At 39.6% G+C, this 19,175-nt stretch overlaps 1 protein-coding gene across 2 annotated transcripts in view; it reads left to right on the top strand.

Moving 5' to 3' along the window:
* The first annotated feature begins 5,513 nt into the window (after positions 1–5,513).
* The window catches only part of tmem131 (transmembrane protein 131), a 30,788-nt gene continuing 17,126 nt past the window's right edge, over positions 5,514–19,175 (top strand). For both annotated transcript variants that reach the window (XM_034881722.1, XM_034881721.1), the window contains exons 1-14: positions 5,514–5,784; positions 8,564–8,625; positions 8,827–8,867; positions 11,549–11,617; positions 13,623–13,743; positions 15,922–16,038; positions 16,137–16,259; positions 16,364–16,444; positions 17,101–17,251; positions 17,346–17,402; positions 17,499–17,560; positions 17,646–17,754; positions 18,738–18,846; positions 18,942–19,095. In XM_034881722.1, the coding sequence (XP_034737613.1) occupies positions 5,613–5,784; positions 8,564–8,625; positions 8,827–8,867; positions 11,549–11,617; positions 13,623–13,743; positions 15,922–16,038; positions 16,137–16,259; positions 16,364–16,444; positions 17,101–17,251; positions 17,346–17,402; positions 17,499–17,560; positions 17,646–17,754; positions 18,738–18,846; positions 18,942–19,095 (1,428 nt within the window). In that variant the 5' untranslated portion in view covers positions 5,514–5,612. The remainder of the gene's footprint in view (positions 5,785–8,563; positions 8,626–8,826; positions 8,868–11,548; positions 11,618–13,622; positions 13,744–15,921; positions 16,039–16,136; positions 16,260–16,363; positions 16,445–17,100; positions 17,252–17,345; positions 17,403–17,498; positions 17,561–17,645; positions 17,755–18,737; positions 18,847–18,941; positions 19,096–19,175) is intronic.

The following is a 19,175-nucleotide window of genomic DNA, read 5'->3' as shown; positions in this document are numbered from 1 at the left end:
GCAGCTCCCAGCCCGGACTCTCAGCAGGTACGAGTCCGGTGGGGGGGGGGGGGGGTAGAAAGTGTGCTTAGAAATAAAGAAAATATTGAATAGGATAGAGAACATAATGTTATTCTGCTGAAAAAAAATCACATAACATGTCACATTCATTATTAATTTCCCTTGTTTTAATTTTAAGCAAATTGTATCCAAATACAATCCCCATTTTCTTTATCTTTAGAAACAACAACTCCAGTCCTACAGTATGGTTTCACAGTTTTGGATTGTCATGATGGAAATATTAGTTTGTCATGTGACAAGACCTGAGAAATTGGCAGCAAATGCATTCATGTACTCAATGCATTATATAAACTACAACAACATTAATGTGTAAGGTGACTAGTAACTAAAGTAACTAGTAACTAAAGTAACTAGTAAGTCAGATGAATGTAATTCAGTAAAAAATCCAATATTAATTGGAAGTCAATCCCTTGATGAGCAGTAGTGTGTGTGTGTGTGTGTGTGTGTGTGTGTGTGTGTTTGTGTGTGTGTGAGTGAGATTAGATCCGACTGAGGGGAGCATGCTACATCACAACGTTTCTCTTCAATGCCCCCCCCCCCCTACAGGCATAAGGATAAAAGAGAAATCCTTTGGCAATATTCAGAGCTGCACCGCTAATCCCAGCTTAAACTTGGGAACCCATTTCAGCCAACTAATACCCCCTCATGGATGTGGTCACTTTAGATTTTGTCACTTTTGTTGAAAATTGTCCCTTTTTTATCAATCTGTCAATCTACGTTATCAGTGTCCATTTGGCAATTGATCTCTGATTGCTTATTTTGGATCCACTCACAATTATCTATAGAAACCATCCCTGTAGTGCAGCTGATAATGTGTTATTTTTTTGTGCGACTGTCATCTCAAACTGAAGGGAATTAGCACTGTAATAGACTTTGAGAGTGGGTTTAGGCCGATCCATTAATAGAAACCCTGTACTGGATACACAGTAAAGGTGCTTATATGCAGAGACTCTAGTGACACTTACAGTCAGAAATGTAGACTTTGATTTAGACATCTATGTACATTTTAAATCCAACATGTTAAAGATCTTTGTAGGTTCTGGTAGAACCAATCACTCTCACCTTCTCCAAACCTTATGAGGTTTAGTCTCCAGGTGCGTAGAGATCAATTGAAAGCCTCTTTACATCTCTGCCAGAAGGCACCTGGTAAGCACTAAACCCTGGCTCTCCCAGAGTGCAGCATGACACAGTGCAACAATTGTCTCCTGTCTGCTGGCTTCCCTGTGCATTTCCAAGTCAATTAGACTGTGCAGCCCCTTCATTTATATTAAAGCCCTCAGCCATTCAACAATGAGCTGAATCCAAACTGATGTGATGAGACTCTAATCAGGATCGGCAGCTGGAAGCACGGACTAACCCTGACCCTGACCCAACATTCAGTATGTTGTCAAATGTTTCCTAGAGACGTTCAGATACCGATACTGCCTAAATTGCTGGTATCACTAACGGCAAACGTGCTCAAGTTTATGCTTTAGCTGACTGACTTTGGCTGACTGTCCAACTGGATAACAAATGAAAGTTTTGTGGCATTCATTCTGTGTGTTTGTTCATTCAATGGAAGCAATCAAACGACGTCCAAACAGGGATAGTAAGAGCAGCTGTTAAAACCTAATCAAACATATGTATTTTTTACTCTACACTTTTAGACTATTAAATAACAGAATACAACTAGAATACAAAGAATACAAATAGCAGCTTTGGGAGACTCTGCTAAGGCATTTAACTGAATGCAGCAAGACTGCTAACATGCTTTTGTTTAGCCGGTATAATGTTCACCATGTTCTCAGTCTTAGTTAGCGTGTTAGCATGCCACTTGGAGCAGTGGAAACTAGCTGTAAGAGGACATCCTATGTGTTCACCAGCTAGTTGCTACCTTGGTCTGTCTGCCGTTTGGGGCTGGAGAGATAGCGAACGGAAGGTTAAGTCTTTATTTTGGTCTTATAGCTAAAAGTGCTGGACACTGTAGTTTCCAGCAAACATTTCCTAGACAGGAGTGTTTCAGGAACATGTCAGTCACGGTTAGGGGTCAGGATATTTAGTAGTTTTGGGACAGCAATGCACGTCTTTGGAACCAAAAACACAAGTAGGATGTAAATATGTGGTACATTCAGTAGTTAATACAGCAGAATAAGATAAAATGGAATTATGTTTTTAATGAAATACTGTACAATACATGCATACATGCCTGTTATGTAAAATTAGAGCACAGGCTAGTAAGCAGGCCCTCAGATGGGTCTTGGCCGCCGGTATCAGTCTGAGTGGCTGAGTCTGAGTCCTCTTGTGCTAATGAGTTGTACACTGTTCATCAGATGCCGGCCATGATTACTTGTACTATGTCATTGTTATATTCCAAACATAGAGGATGATTTATCCTCCGCCAAACCCTCACACCAAGTTGCTATGACAACCTCAAGGACAAATTCATGGGCCAAATACAACGCACCAGGAAAATCTGCAATCACTGCCTGTGGGAGGCTTTTCACTGATTTCTTTATTCACACTTCTCTTTTAGTGCAGTCATTTTCATTGTGCTGTAATCAACCACACGTTTTCTGCTTGTTTTTGTTCTCACTCGCAATCACGTCAACAGAGCAAGTGTGTGTGTGTGTGTGTGTGTGTTGTTAGTCTGTCTTCATGCTAACCTAAGACAACCATCTCCTACGTATCTTCATTGTTTGTTGCTCTCCTATTAACATGTAATAAGGTTTCAGCATATATACTGTGTATAGATACTGTATATTGGTAACATGTCTTATTGAATTCTTTTTCCTTGGTGGAATAGGGGTTTTTGAAAGTCTGGGGCGGGGCTTGATAATGTGGGATGCAGAAATTGCAATTTAATAGTAACTACAGTAAAATGGATCCTAATCGAAATAATGCTTTTTGAAACTATGTACATGGTGAGTTCAATGCTAGAAAATACTGTATTTTGTCATATGGTTTGGTGCCTCGTTGCATAGTTGAGTATTGGAATGACTTAAGTATACACGCAGTAATGTTCAGGTATGTACTGTAGGCCACAGCTGTGTAACATATAGTACAGGAATAGAAGATAGAGTACGCACATGTGAACATAAATTACAATGCAAAAACTTGACACAAAAATGAAAAGAAATCTGCTATTGAGAAATTCTTGACTGATTATGTAATGTCACTATTTGTATTTAATCGGACTTTACGGCTCTTATTAATATATTCCAGTGTTAAACCAGGAGCAAGCAGTAAGTCATGTCAAAAGCATTCACTCTCCTTTCTTCCAAAAAGGAAACATGTAAGAATAGTCTCAGTCCTGTTTGATACATTTCATCCATTTCTGCCCTCTGCAGGAAGCTTAAGAAGCTGCACTCACCAGCTCAGCAGTGTTTGGTGATGGGTAATGAACCTACAATCTCACAGGGACATTTTGACATGTCCTAGCAGGATTAAAAAAGGTGTAACTAAAAAGAATGGCTATGTATCACTAAGGTGTGGCAGTGAGCTAGTACACACAGTTGTTAAGGTTTTTACTGACACCTGTCTAACAGGTCAAAAACAATCCCAAACTCTTTCATACATAACTTATAACTTGAAATAAAGGTGTGTGTGGTGTATATGTCACTCGTATGCTCCTGTTGATACACCTCCTCCTAATATTATGAGAATATTCCACACATCCCAACTGGGTAAAGCAAAGTAACAAATCAGCTTTAAAAATGAACTCTGGTCTTGCTGCATGTGGCATTCTGCTGAATTTAATGACATTTGAACATTTTAATGTATTCTATATAAACATTACTGTATAGTGTTGTAATCTGTGCTGCAGAATTTTTCCCCCCCCCACACACACACACACACACACACAAACACACACAGAATGGACCCACAATGCACAACTCAAGTACGTAAAATACAATGTTTTATTAGCATGCAAATAAAGCAATGGCAACCGTGTCCAGTAAACAGCAAAAAGAGAAATCCCGGAAAACAGGCAAAGTCCAAATCTAAGGGGAAACAGGAACTCAGGAATACGGGACACAACAGGGAAAACCACTTGAAACTGAACCCCAGGAGGAAGACAATCTCGCTCTGGGGTAAGGGGAAGACAGAACATAAATACACAAGACAGGGGAGACAATAAGACACAGGTGCAACACATTAGGACAGGTTATCACACAGGCGGAAAATATACAACAGGAAGCATACAAGACAACACGAGGGAGAACGGAGAACCTACAAAATAAAACAGGAAATGGGAAAACTGACAGAAAACATAACACAAACCAAAAACAGAAACTTGACACACTGACAAAACATGTCCCACACACACATACAGAGGCTTGCCGATTTATTAGATAGACTTTATACTTTATTTTAATTACATTAACAGGGTTATCCGACTCCCTGTCAAAAGAAAATTAAGCTCCAGTGTCCATTCATTGGTTCACCTCACTTGGTGACTTTCTTTCAGGCCAAAAGCCAGTGTTACGCCAGTATTGTTCCTGAACAGTAACAATATCAGACAAAGAACTACTGTCAGCTTTAAGACACCCTAGAAAACAAGCGTATCATGTTCTATGGGCTCGCTGGGCGCATACTATCTTTTATCAGCTTCATGGATGTCAACCATTAACCATTACCCTGGTTTCCTTTTCCAAAAGAGGTAGTTATCTTCACTTGAGTTTTGCGAAGGAAAGTCACTGGACGCCACAATCTTCTGAACATAGCCATCCTGAGAAATACAGACACAGTTGTGTGGAGCCAAGTAGCTTAATAGCAACACATTTGGCAATGGCTTGACTGAATCATTAATATCAAAAAGTTACACACTACAGCTTTAATAAAAACTATACAAAACTACTGTTCTTTTCACGGTTAGTCTTGTTTGCTGTTACAGGTCATTTATGATCATCAGATGGAAAATTACAGTTTCAGAAACATTTAAAAGTCACATACAGAGTTACATGTAGATACTTTAATAATGGAATTGTTGTATTGCCAGTTTACAGTAAAAAAAAAAAGAGCATAGAAGTGGCGGATTATAGCACCCAGTGAGTAAAGCCCAGGGCTATCTACTTAGGTCCTAGACCAAGGTTGCCCAATTTGGGGCCCAAGGGCCAAGTTTGGCCCGTGCTCTCTTTGTTTTTTTGCCCGCCATGGATTTGACATGCTCATGCTGATTTTCCTCTTATTTTAAAAGTAATGACTACGTAATGTACATTTTGTGCAGTTAAATAGTGTAGTTTGAGTTTATGGAAATCCGGTTCTCGCGAGAGCACAATTTGATTTTGCTCAATCTTTCGGATTTTGGCTGAACGATGAAACAACTTGGTATAATATGAAGCAGGCAAAAGCACGATAAGAAGGCTAGACGTGCTTCGTTCTGCCGGGCTCACTCCGCTGCAGCAGCAGCAGCAGCAGCAGCAGCAGCACACGGCGCTGTGACGCGGGACACATGCAGCGGAACAGGAAGAGAAGAAGAAGAGGCCAACGTCCTGTTCAGTAGTTAGCTGCTCCTCCGTTTTTTTCTCCCCTCACGGCTATGATTGACAGAGTCAGCAGAGGTTTAGACGGGCATGTTCGCTCACTCGCTCGGTTGTTATCCTAACAGAAAGAACTGCAGCATGGCGAGTCAAGAAAGAGCCCAGAGTTTTCGCCACTCACACACGAGAACAAGAACGTCATGTATCGGATTATTGAGGACGTTATTTATTGCTTTTATTCACACGACGCGGGCCAATAAACAAGGTTTGTAACTTAGCTGGCTACGTCCGCATAAGCTAGCGCTAACTTCCGTAGACATTTCTACGAAGTGTGGGTTGAGGTTACCTCTACGGGCCAACTTTTACACAGCTAGCCCGCTTACCTTGCAAATAATATTACTAATAACAATTGATACAAAGAAGAATAGCGTTAGTTCAGAATGAAAGTGCTACCTTTCGTTTACTATGCGTGGCCTTTTATGTGACCGTTAGCTTCGTTTGTAGCTTGTTGTCATGTTGTCATCCCTTCCATATATGGCTAAGTTAGGCTAACACTCTATCGTTACCTAACACACATGCAAAATAATACTTAGCAGAGACGGACAGAGCAGCTTGTTAGCACCGTCGCTATTACCAATGTTAGCACATAATGTATGTTAATCAGTGCATTGATATTAAGAGACCACATTAATGGTTGCATCGTCTCCCTCTCGCCGACAGCCTACCTAACAGTAACAAGACTTCCTCATACTACACTCAATAAAGGAAATGCTTGAATCAGTCAGGTGACGGTTATTTGTATACGTGGCTGAGCGTTTTGATTTGGACCCTGGGTTGGTTTCAGCTTGGCACTGAGCGGTCCACGGGACAAATGACAGCCGCGTGTTATTTATCGAGCCGACTGAAGTGTCCAGCTGTCAGATCCACTGATCATGTCAGGTCACAGGGTGATAAGTCGACTAATCGTGACTGGACAGCTGCAATCCACGTCCAAGATAAGCTGTGCCAACTTTGAAACGTGTCTGGTGCTTATAAATTGAAACACTGGTTCCATACACTTGCAACATAATTTGAGAAAGTATCTAACTAGAGCGATAGAGGAGATTATTTGGCAAAATTGTGTCACTTATTATGTCATGCTTCTGTCGACCTCAAATCTGCAAGATTAGGAGATGGAGTCAGTGTTAACAGGATCAGTGCTAGTTGCGCTTCACTATTTGAACTATCTGGACAGATTTACACAATGTCAAGAGAGAGGACATGTGATTTAAATGAGAGAAATGATAAAACATCCTGCTTCCTTTCAGTTTGGCAATCACCGAGGCTCCATTGTTGCACTCATCGATCAGTTTCACAGAACATAAAACACAAATTACATTGACGAAATACAAAAAATACATGTGAGGGTGTGGTAGAAACCTTCAATAAGCCACACGGATCAAGCGCCACCGAGTATTTTTGTTAAAGGCATTTTGAATGTAGTCCTAGTTGTTGTTTTGATAGTGATCATATTCTGAACAACGAGCTGTAATGATTCACAGTGATCGAAAACACTAAGTATCACTTTCTGTAGTCTTGTACTCGGCCTCTAGTCAAGTGTAACTTTCACTATGGCTTTCCCTTATTTAGCCTCGTATGTTCCACTGAGGTACAGTAGGAGAAGTTATTTCTTCCCCTCTATACTTACGAGAAGAGCTGACGTGAACTTGGAAAACTTCACTCTGACTAGATGCTCTCCCATGGCAGAATGGCTATGTTAGCTGTTTGTGATGTGAATCTAAAAAGGAAATTAAACTGAGCTGTTGCATCAAATGATTAGATCACTTCTGCTGAGGCATTTGAATCAAAAACACTCGTTATAACTAGCAGGAGTTATTGGACTGCAACAGTTTAATTGCCCAACATTACAACAGGTTTCAGGAAGCATAAAGCTTTCACTTGAGAAACAAATATGTTTTTTCTGAGTAACCAGGAGAATAATCTCTGAAATTCTGAGATACATTTTCCGGCCAAAAATCTATTTCTCCGAATTAATTAGACATCTCAAATCCTCAAAGAGGCTGTGTGTGTTACATGGAGTACGGCTCCTGCTGCAACAGTGAGAGAGCAAATTGTTTTTCATAAAATTGTATTGTAGAATTTCTGAGATAATTATCTCATTAATTCATAAAGACGTGACAAATACTTTTTTTTTCCTCAAGTGAATGAATAACGCTTCATTAGCATACTGAAAGTATGCTGAGAACATGATCTGCTGCAAACGTTGGTCTTGTTGTCAGGTTGTGGTATTTCAATGGTGTCAGATGAAAAGCTTAACAATAGAGGGGAGGCGTGTTAAATGCTGAGTACGGGAGTCAAATTTGAGCTTCTCTAAGCTTGTAGATTTCTACGCAGAGGTAGTCATATGACAGCCAATGCAAGAAACATCCGGGCCTGAAAGTCCTGTTGATAATAGATATACCTTTTTAACACACAACTCTATGTATCACACTATATGAGGGTGTGCTGACTTTAGGTTGTTGGAGACTAATCAATGTGAGCTTCATACACAGAAATGCCCGGTGGACTGACACTTTATCACGTCCTTAAAACAGATGAGTTCTTAGTAGATGAACTGTTTCTTTTTGGTACAGCCTAGCCACCAAACTTTCACACCCAGTGTAGCAGCATGCAGGCAAAGATCTCGAGCCTGATCTTTTTCTTCTCTCTTGTCTGCTCTGAAAGTACAAGAGATTAAAGTTTAAGTAGGGAGTTATCTTTAACGGTAATATAACATGGTTAAGGAAGATATAATAACTGCTAAACTGATGAGTTTTGCTGTTGTGATTCGGGAGAAGTTTCTAGCAGAAAGCTATTTTTGATACATGTCCTATTCTGCTACAGTTTCCCTTCCTGTGTCCTCCAGTATTCATAAGTGTCAAATGCTCCAAACTCTGCTGTAATTAGAAACCGGTTGTTCTCCTTTTTAATGTTGATTGTTGAATGTTGATGATGGTGATAAAACTTATAATATAATATAGTCTTCTTGTCTTTCTGGTTTACAGCATTCATTCAGTCAGACACAATTCTAGAAGTTTTACATTTTGGCGAAGGAAGCCTTTTACAGGTAAGTGCTATATTACTTTTTGCCTTGTTGTTGCCATTACAATTGAACTACTACTCACCACATGTACAGAAATATTTACACCAATACAGCGCAGAAAAAGGTTGATATAAGACCATTTACTTGATTTACATATTACCTGCCTAATGTAACATCCTGTTAAATCCCATTTAGCTCATTGTTTATGTCTCTGTTCATTTGCAGGCAGAGTCCGACATTGATTTTAGTTTATATCATCAACAAAGGTACGTTTTTATATTTTTCACTTCATAAATGTCCTTCCAAACTTCAACCAATCATGTGTTTCTGGCTAAATGCCATTATATGAGTGTGGGTGTAAGCAGGTGCTGCTCTACGTACTGTACCTGGAGTGCATTCTTTTGTGAAGTGTTTAATGAAAGCTTAATGAGTAGAGCTTATATAGTATTAAGAGCCTTAAGAGTTCTTGTGTTGATTAGATGCGGAAAAGCAACAGCACACTGAATTATACTTCCAGCTTTAACATGACCAACATTCACAAGTAGAAAACAACAAAGATGCTGCTGAAATGGTGCTATAAATATTTTAAGCCAATGTGAAGAAGTTTCATTTGAGCACAAAGTTGTTTTTTTTTTTGCCAAGGCTAACCAACCTGGGTAATAATTGGATTACTATCTGCCAGGCTACAGTATTAGTTACCAACCATTAAAAAAAAAAACCTTGCTACATGACAAGAACTTAAAAACACACTAACAAGTATGGTTGATGGCATAAAGTCAATTAGAGAAATCCAGATTCATGAGATCCCACCCATACAACCCCTCAGCTCGCTGAAACGTGCTGTTAGTGACATGAGTCGTCAGGAAAAAGGCTCAGTCTGTGTCATCTGTTGCTCAGCCCAAACCACAGTGTGCCTCTCTGCTGCCCCAGCTACTTGGAAGATTAGAGATCTGGCAGTGCACACCGCAGACCCAGCTGATATCAGTTTGACAGTTTGTACCCCAACTGACGAGGCTGAGAGGAGCAGACAGGCAGATGTTTTTTTTTTTTTTTTTTTTTCAATACTTCAACCAAACCAGCTTTACTTCTGGTCTTGAAAAGTATCAATGCTTAGGAAACATTGCTTCCCAGGCAGGATCGCCTTGAGACCGACATAGCTAAGTGTGACACTACAAATGTTATGTAATTGGGTGTCTTAGGTGTGTGGCGGGCTTAGGAAGGGCCAACAGGTAGAAATAATTGAGTAAAGTACACACTGTTTTTAAGGCAGGGAACATGTGCCAGTCAGTCAGTGGACTTTTTAACATTGTGTTTTTGTATGGCGACCTCTGCATAGAAAACAATACTCTGTCCTTACTTTTACACTTGTGTTTTGTCTGAGTGCAGCATACAGCAAGCCTTTACTGTTTGTACACATTGTTCAAAATCATAAAAATGTTATTTCCCCCGGGCATAGCATGACCACTCCTTCAGGTCTGGGTGGGAGGGGGAGGGTATTTGGCTGTTTTGTGTTTGAGGTTTATCAAATGTTGAACTTCCCCTTTATCTCATTGTGTGTGTGTCTGTGTAGTGTAGTGTTTGGAAGCTTTTGTATGTTAATTATTATCTCTTCTCTATTACTCAGTGTGCTCCTCTTTTTGTGAAGAAAGCTATCAACATATGGTAGTCACAGGTTATTATAATAATAATAATAATAATAATAATAATAAGAAGAAGAATTATTATTACAGGAATGCAATAGCTTTTCACAGTCAGTTTGTTTTTAATGCACACGTCTTAAGGTTAGCCTGACACTGGGCATATACAGATCTGAGGCCAAGAGGTACAGCCTCCTCATGACCCCCCGCCCTCCCCCGCTACTTCAATTACACCCTGACATTCAACGCATTAGCTCTGAAGTGCTGAGCAAAAGGCTGCACAGAATTCACAGCCAGTTTCCAATCTGACATCCTAACTCTGCAAGAACTTTGTCAGTAGATGTAATATTAATGAGAGAAGTGAAGACAGACTGTAGATGACAGATAATCCAGGAGGAGCAGTGCATGGCCGGGTCTCTATGTGGATTATCATGCGCCTTGGGATGGAAATCCATCCTGTCTCTAGTGAGCTCTGCTACTGGAGCATGCAGCTATAGCTACTGTCTGCTCCCGTATGCATAGGCTTGGTAGGAAATAGGTGAAGTTGATTCTAGGCTCATGTTAGAGCAATTACACACAAGTGATTTATTAGTGGATGGTGTTAGGTACCACCACATCAGTTCTGGTGCGAAAGACGAGTATAAAAAAAGATTCCAGCTACAGTGTGTCCTCGACTGTTATATTTTTGTGGCAATGTTTACTTTCCCACGACTGTTTTTTTGGTGGAAAAAAGAACATGTGACATTCAGGTGTTTGCTTTTCAACCATCACATGACATCAACTTATCATATATTTGTATGTGCCACACACACATTGCTTTTGAGCTTCTCTTTTCATGAGTTTTACATAAAGGCTCGCATTACACAGTTCTGTTGCATATTGCAAAGTAGAGTTGCTTCTTGTTAGGGGACTTCCCTATCTATTGTTAAGTTACACCTGTTGTTAGACAGGTTTGATGAGTTATGACCAGGCGGGTGGAACCGATGCTCAAAATGAGTTACCTTTGTGTAAGAGGAACACTGCATTTGGTTTGTTACAAGAAGAAATAGTTTTTTTTTTTTTCTTTTCCGGTTGATTTATTTATTCTTTCACTCTATGGATTTTCATGGAGATTTTACACATGGAAATAGGGCACTCTATATGGGAGTGGTCCCATGGGCTTCTTAATGCGTTAAAATAAATGCGTGGGCCCAGACTGTGGTGTCTGCGCTAGTGTGTTTAGCCTCCGGTTTGTTTGAAATGCCTGGAGACATGGAGAGTATTTTTCCTAGCTTGCTGTTGCTGCTGTCACATCTGCATGTCTCTCACAGCACATCCCCGCACCGTGGGAACTGCCGCCCTATACGATTCGAACCTCCAATGTTGGACTTTCACGAACAGTGAGTGTTTGATGTATTCTGACACTAGTTTTAAATGTTTGTTTATGTGATGTGTGTTTTTTTTAATTGCATTTCACATAGTTTTAGGCACTTACCATTACTCATTTTGAGTTGCCTTTTTTCTTTTTCATTCCTACTTTAGTAGAAATATTTGTTTAAAAGTATTATCTGATAAATTATTAAACAAGATTTTTAAAACCCAGTGGATAGTTAGACTGGTGTTCAGTCAATATGACCTTTTGCTCTCTATATTACGTAAAATAAACCTCTTGAGGTGAGTAACCTCAGCCTTTCAACACAAAATGTGTCGCTGAGTAGGCATTCAACCAAAGCGTCAGCACCTAGCGTCACCTACGCAGGACTTATTGGATCACATGCCACCCTGACCGTGGGTGTACACACCCATGTGGCATGACCCTGCCTCAAGTGTAGCCTACCCTACCAGGGTGCAAATGGTTAATTAACTGTCACAGGGGTTTCCTTACACCAACTCACAGTGAGTGACCCAGCTGTCTCGACCTGCCCTCCCTTGTTCTACGTCCTCAATAAACAATCCACTTATCAGCTGTGAATGTTTTGAGGGCATGAAAATGAAACCTTGAGAAATTCTCACCCCGTCTCTAATACACTGGAAAGGCAGGCAGAATTGGAATACATGTCTTAATAAATCAGCCCATAGATAGAGGCTCCACTTGTTAGATGCCATTCATTTAAGCTGTTAAAAAGACATCTGCCTTACTTGTGTTGGTGAAACCACACATACCTCTTTATCCACTTTGTTTAAAGGACCATACAAGTAGTTTTTCAGGTTTTAATCGACTGATCTAGAAGTAATACATCATTCAGTGGCTTTTATTCTTAAGCCAAAGCTACTTTGTCTTTGCATGGCTTTGTATTTGTGGGCAGGGAGAATCATTAAAAACTCCCCAATTCCTTGCGAGTTGATTTTCCTACCATATTGAAATGAAAGAAACCACGTGCTGCCTGGAAGGTACGAATCAAAGAGTTTATGATGTGCTTTGGGTGTGGATTGGCAGTACTGTAAAGTGCAGCACATCCGTTGAATAGGTTATAACATGCAGTGCTACTTGTAAGGTCCTTTTCCAATAAATTCCCAATTTTGGGACGGTAACCCAGAGGAATGTCAAGCGCACCATTAGTCATCAGGTGATGTGTCATCTTTGAAAAACTGTAAATTAAGTTTCTACCTGTCTCCTTAAGGACCTGTCTCTCTTCTTGTCTTTAACAAAATCTATGACTTTATTTTTAATAACATGTGTTTTTATTGTTAATATCTTCAACAAACTTTTTAAAGGGACATGCTACTGTTTGTGGAAATAGGGCTTATCCCGGTCTCCCCTAGCTCTAGATAGGTTGGCCAACCCATTTGTTGTCTCAGCTTTGTTTTAGTTTGGTGCAACAATGTTAGTTGGCTTAGCGTAGTGAATGGAATCCTATGTTGCCGGTTGGCATGTAGCATCAGACGTTTCCCTAGGCAGATGTTGACTTGGGACAGTGCTTTGGCTGTGCTTCCACCCGGTATAGTCCTAAAATAATATCTGCCGCGGAAATTGTCTAGTCTTAATCTGCGTTTGTATTTGTTGTGAATACGCAGGCCAATTTGCAGGCCACAAAAAGTAATTAGGTTGTTGTTGTTGCTTTTACTCACAACATGCTAACCGGCAACATAGGATTCCATTCACTACGCTGAGCTAACTAGGGGCGGCGCTGCCGGTGTTGCACCGAACTAAAACAACGCACGCTCTGAGACAATCAATGGGTTGGTCCAGCTATCTCCAGCTGGGGGAGACCGTGCTAAGCGCTATTTCTAACAAGCTGTGGCATGTTCCTTAAGTTGTGGTGTCATTTACATGTTAAAATGTGTTACACCTTTTGAGTCTTTTGACTTTATTAGTGTCATATGTGCTTCTACATTTAGTTTTTTATTTCTTTCTATATGTTTTTGTTTGCCGGCGCTCACCAAGGCTTCTTTCTTCATTTACAGGCCCGTTGGAATGCCAAAAATGGAGAAAGTATATTTACATAATCCTAGTTCAGAAGAAATTAGTTTGATATCAATATCGGCTACAACAGCACATTTTCATGCATCCTTTTTCCAGAATAGGGTAAGTACTAATCACTTGGGAGTCACTTTGTTAACAGTGATATATTTTTGGCATGAGCCCAGCACATCTAACGCTTAATAACTTAATAATAGAAAATGCACATTATCCTGTTAGTTTACAAAAAATGATGTCCTTGATCTTAAGTCCCATGGGTGTGTTGATTTCTCCATGTTACTTGATCATGTGGCATAAATATGAATAAATCAGTGTGATAACTTTGACTATTGTAAACCAGAGAATAATCAGGACACACAATGTATCCTTCTGTCTCTCAGGTGGCATTTGCTTTCTTTCTTTTTTTGGTGTCTTTGGGACATAAGAGTCAAGTTTACAAAGGCATTCAGTAAAAGAAATAATTCCGTGTGGTTTGGAGGATAACAACCTGAGGCCATTAGGCCTCTGTCATGGGGTATGTTTGTGTAAAGGCTTTAGATATTAGGGTAGATAAAATCACAACTTCTGCGAGATCCAGAGATTTCTTAGTTCAATTGTAGTAATGACATTAGGCATCATTAGGTAAAATGGAAGATATTGAATGTAGTAATTGACATAATTTGACATAGGTGAGCTGGCCCCCAGATTTCACCAGGTTTCTCTGAATTATTGGCAAATTTAAGAGCAGGCTTACATGTTGTTTGCAGTTCAGATTTTAAATTGTCATGCTTTGATATCCAGTTTGGTTCTGCAAGGGCTTCAACTCTGCAAATTTCATCATTAAAACACCTGATAGGAGAATGTATGTCACAGCTTTCTTTTGGACCCGTCCTCTTGGGAGACGCCACCTTTTGGTTTGGTACTGTGGTTTTTCTTTAATAAATGCCAGATACATGTAATGGTATCATCTGCATGGAATCAATGCATACCTAGTCTTTATTTTTGCTTAAAGAAAACTGCAGTATCTGTGTGTTAAGTGTTATTTTGGTTTCATGCGTTGGATTGTCTGATTATACACATGGATTCAGCTATGCACTCTAGCCTATATATAAATAGAGACTACAATCCCCAGAGATCTCTGCCTGGTCACTATGGCACATGTTATGCATCTGAGCATGCCAAGTGGCTGTTGGTGTATATTTATAAATGTGTCCCAACTTCTTGCTATGAACTGATACTTTAAAGTATACACTGCATAGTTTATTTTTATTTTACAACAAATGAATATACTTTATTTGAGTTAAGCTGTGACTTTTGAACATAACTGCCACTGTAGAATTTGGAAATATAAAGTCAAAGCAAAAAATGTTTATCTAAAGACAACCCCCCCCCCCCGCCCCCCCCCTTGTTCCCCATATATTTTCTCAGAGCTGTTTCATCATTTTGGTTTATTGTTTTCAAGCTGTGTGCAGCTTCTCCATTTCCTGTGTGCATTACAATGTGTGGACACTAATCTAAGCAAAAGAAAAGTATTCTGCCTTCCCTGCATATTTCAGATATTGATGCAGGATGTATATGTGCACTTCTGAAACCAAACCATACCTTTTTAGGGAGGTTTAAATGAATCATTGCGTCTTTGGATTGGGATTAGTAACTAGACGATTCACCAGGGAAGATTCACACCCCTAATGCCTTTTGGGATCGGTTATAAAAATCACACAACTTATATATTGTTTTACTTGAAGAAGTTTCCTGACTGAAAAACCTGCCTTAATAAATAATAAGAATGCACAGATTAGAGTGTACGTTTCCTATCATGCTTCGAACTTTTTGCTTCTGCACTTCCACCAAGCCTTTATCGGGTGAGCAGGGGAATCCACTCCTTCCACTATCTGCTTTTTTTTTAGACTCTCTAAATAGTCTGCAGCAGCTGAGATGGCACAAGAAGTTCTGTTTTATTACATTTGTGTACAATCTCTTACTACATGACATTTTAGTCTATATGTAGACTATATATTGTTTTTAGCTGTTTCTGTATATTTAAATAGACAGGAAAGTATTCAGGGGAATCTAGGTAAAAAAACTAAAAACACTGAACAGTCATCATTTGCAACCACAGTTGCCACCAAAATGCTAAAGTTAGAGTGTAGCTGTAATGTTTTGGTAGCAGCAGATCTGTAAGGTCAGGTGTTTCAGGTTAATAGCCCAGCTTGGGGTCAATACATGTAAAAAACTCTGATAAGCTGCATTATGTGTTTGTTTTCTGCACATCATGTATGTTTCTTTATCTGCATCTTTCAACAGATAATTCCACCAGGAGGAAACACGTCATTCGATGTTGTGTTTCTTGCCCGAGTAGTTGGGAACGTAGAAAACACTTTATTTATTAATACATCACATCATGGAGTGTTTACATACCAGGTATAGACCAAAAATGAACAACACTTCCTTTTCACAACTTGAATAGTTAGTGCTAGGAGAAATGGGACTAATTTTGCTCTTCTATCTTGATCCTGAAGGTTTTTGGGGTTGGCATCCCAAATCCTTACAGACTGCGGCCCTTCATCGGGGCTAGAGTCCCTGTAAACAGCAGCTTCTCTCCTCTAATAAACATCCACAACCCATACAGTGAGCCACTACAGGTAGAGCAATTAGAGTATCTAATGGTTGAACTGGCACATGTGTTTTAAGGATGGAACAGCTGTTTAATTGATGGATTGAGTTCCTTTTCCGTGTCTTACTCCAGGTTGTTGAGATGTACTCCAGTGGTGGAGATCTTCATCTAGAGCTTCCCACGGGTCAACAAACAGGGACTCTTAAATTATGGGTTGGTTCCACAACATTTTTTTGTTCCAGTGATTGTGTAGAGTCTTATTTTGTTTTTTAATGATAAACGATAACGGAGGTCAAAGTTTTGTCACTTTCACCCAAGCTATCTAGGGCTGGGTTTAAAAAAAAAAAAAAAGATTTTCTAATTCAAATTGATCTTTATTTAAATGGTTCAGTATCGATTCATAAAATCCTGAACTCGATCTCTTAGGAGACTGCGTTTTAAAGCTACACTAACGATTTCGGTTTCATGTGAAACTAGACTATCCAAGGAATTCATGTTATGCTAAATAACGCTCCAAAGTTAGGCAAAATGCTGGTGAGGGTAATCCAGCCATGGCCATCAGGTGACTACAGTCTCTGCATCGCACCCTCTGCAAGAAAGCAAGACAATTTCTTTGTCTCTAGGTAACTGCTTTGGAGTCAATTCTTCAAGTCAACATTGATATTTTTAATTATGCGTTAGGTTAGAGGCAACCTTGTACAATTTACATCACTAGTTCTCTAAGAATCTTTTTCATATCTAAACAAAATTGATATTTAGAAAATTGGATTGATAGAAATCTAATAGAAAGGGACCTTGTGAATCCGAATCGGGTTGATTCAGGATAACGGTGGCGATACCAAGCCCTAATGCTGACCTTCTCCCTCCAGGAGATTCCTCCATTCGAAACAAAGGGGGTGATGAGAGCCAGCTTCTCGTCGAGAGATGCCGACAACCACACGGCTTTCATCAGAATCAAAACCAATGCCCCCAATGAAGACCAGTTTATCATTCTCCCTGTAGAAGTGGAGGTCTCATCAGGTGTGCTTACCAAAACTTTGTCACATTCTAATATATTAATCGGTCTTGTCCGTCAGGTAAACATTTGTCTGTCTGTACTACTTTTTTCTTGCAGCCCCTGGTATATACGCCTCCACAGAGATGCTTGACTTTGGTACGCTGCGGTCACAAGGTATGGAGAAATACAACAGTAGGTACCTCTTGCACTGCTTCTCCAGGCTTCGTTGCTCACTCCTTCATTTTCTTTTCCAACCACTTTTTCTTACAGATCGTCCAAAACTGCTGAATGTACACCTTTTAAATTCAGGAACAAAAGATGTTCCAATTACAGTAAGTATCCTTGGTAGCCTTTTTGAAATCTTCAAACTGTTATTTTAACCCTCATGTAACCCCAACCTTTATTTACATTTTACAGAGTGTGCGCACAACACCGTCAAATGAAGCAGTCACAGTAGATTTCAAAGCAGTCACACTGAGAGCTGGAGAGAGCAGATATACCAAAGTTGCAAGTATAAGTTTTGACGGTGAGGAGTGTTTTTTACTGTAGTGAGACACTTCTGTTGAAAAATGGTTATAATGTAAAATTTTTGTTGACAAAGGTGTTCATTAAACTGTATGATCATTTTAGAGGCTGTAGTACTGACGGGTGTGTCTAGGCCTTTCACAATAGTCAAAAAATCTATTAATCACACGATTTAAAAAAAATGAGCATGATAATTTTTCCAGCCGCGATAATTTCCATTTGCATGCTTGTTTGTTTTCCTTCTCTCTCTACTCTTTATTTGAGGGAAGGCTAAATAACAAACACTAACAATTTATTTCAGGACTTTTGTATTAGACTGCATTTGTTGTAGCTAGTGTACATCTAATTTCATTTAACTGTTTTTCTGCTTAATATCTTGAACCATACACTTTCATATATAGTTATATTCATATATAGCTAATATTGTGACAGACAATGGAAATCCATTTGAGAAAGTTAAAAATTGAAAGCCATATCCAACCTGAGCTTTCAAATGCCTGCTCAGCTACCACGCCCTCTAACTGTGATTATGACGCAGTCAGTCAGCCACACAGACCTTAAACATTACAAGTGCAGTTCCATTTCTACTTAACACAAGCTCTTAACAGGCAGTTCTAAAGTGTGAAGCCTGCATGAGGTCAGTTCCTCTTTTAAGTCTTCACTGGCTGACAGAGACACAGAAGTGAACAGTTGCTTCTACTTCCTTTTTGAGAAGGATTCCATTCGTTTTTAAAAACGTAATGGTTAAAAAAATAAAAGAATTAGAAGTCAGTATTTTTACTTTGTGTGTGGCCTGTAATACATACTGACTATTTATTAGTAATGCTCTGGACATTATTTATCTTAAAGAGTTTCACATCATGTCAATACTTAAGCAATTTCTTACACGTTTTGTTTAGATTATTGCCCAACTTCCTCTTTGTAGGCTTTGTATGCTTCTGCAGTGCAGTTATCTGCTGTTTCAATCTTGTTTTTGGGTTGCAGCCTCAAAAGCAAGAAGACCATATCAGTTCTCTGGAAAGATAACTGTTAAAGCGAAAGAAAAGAGTTACTCCAAGCTTGAAATCCCTTACCAGGCAGAAGTTTTAGATGGGTGAGTTGTTTGTGTCTCTAAATTGAGAGAGTGGGCATGGCTGAATTTTTTTCCAATAAGAGTTTTAGTTCTAAAAAGTTTCTCTTTTCTGGCAGCTACCTGGGCTTTGACCACACAGCGACATTGTTCCACATCAGGGACAGCCCCGTCGACCCATTGGACAGACCCATCTTCCTCACAAATGCCTTCAGCTTTGCCATCCGGTTACACAACGTGTCCCTGCCAGAAGAGGCCAAAACCATGTTTAATGTGAGAGTCACCAGAAAGGGTCAACATGGGGAGAGTGTAATTGTGAAGTGAAATATATGTTTAATTGGCGATGCAACATA

This window comes from Etheostoma cragini, chromosome 9 (assembly GCF_013103735.1).
Source record: "Etheostoma cragini isolate CJK2018 chromosome 9, CSU_Ecrag_1.0, whole genome shotgun sequence".
Taxonomy (NCBI): Eukaryota; Metazoa; Chordata; class Actinopteri; order Perciformes; family Percidae; genus Etheostoma; species Etheostoma cragini.
The sequence above is the reverse complement of the archived record's forward strand: the minus strand, read 5'-3'. Positions and strand labels throughout refer to the sequence as shown.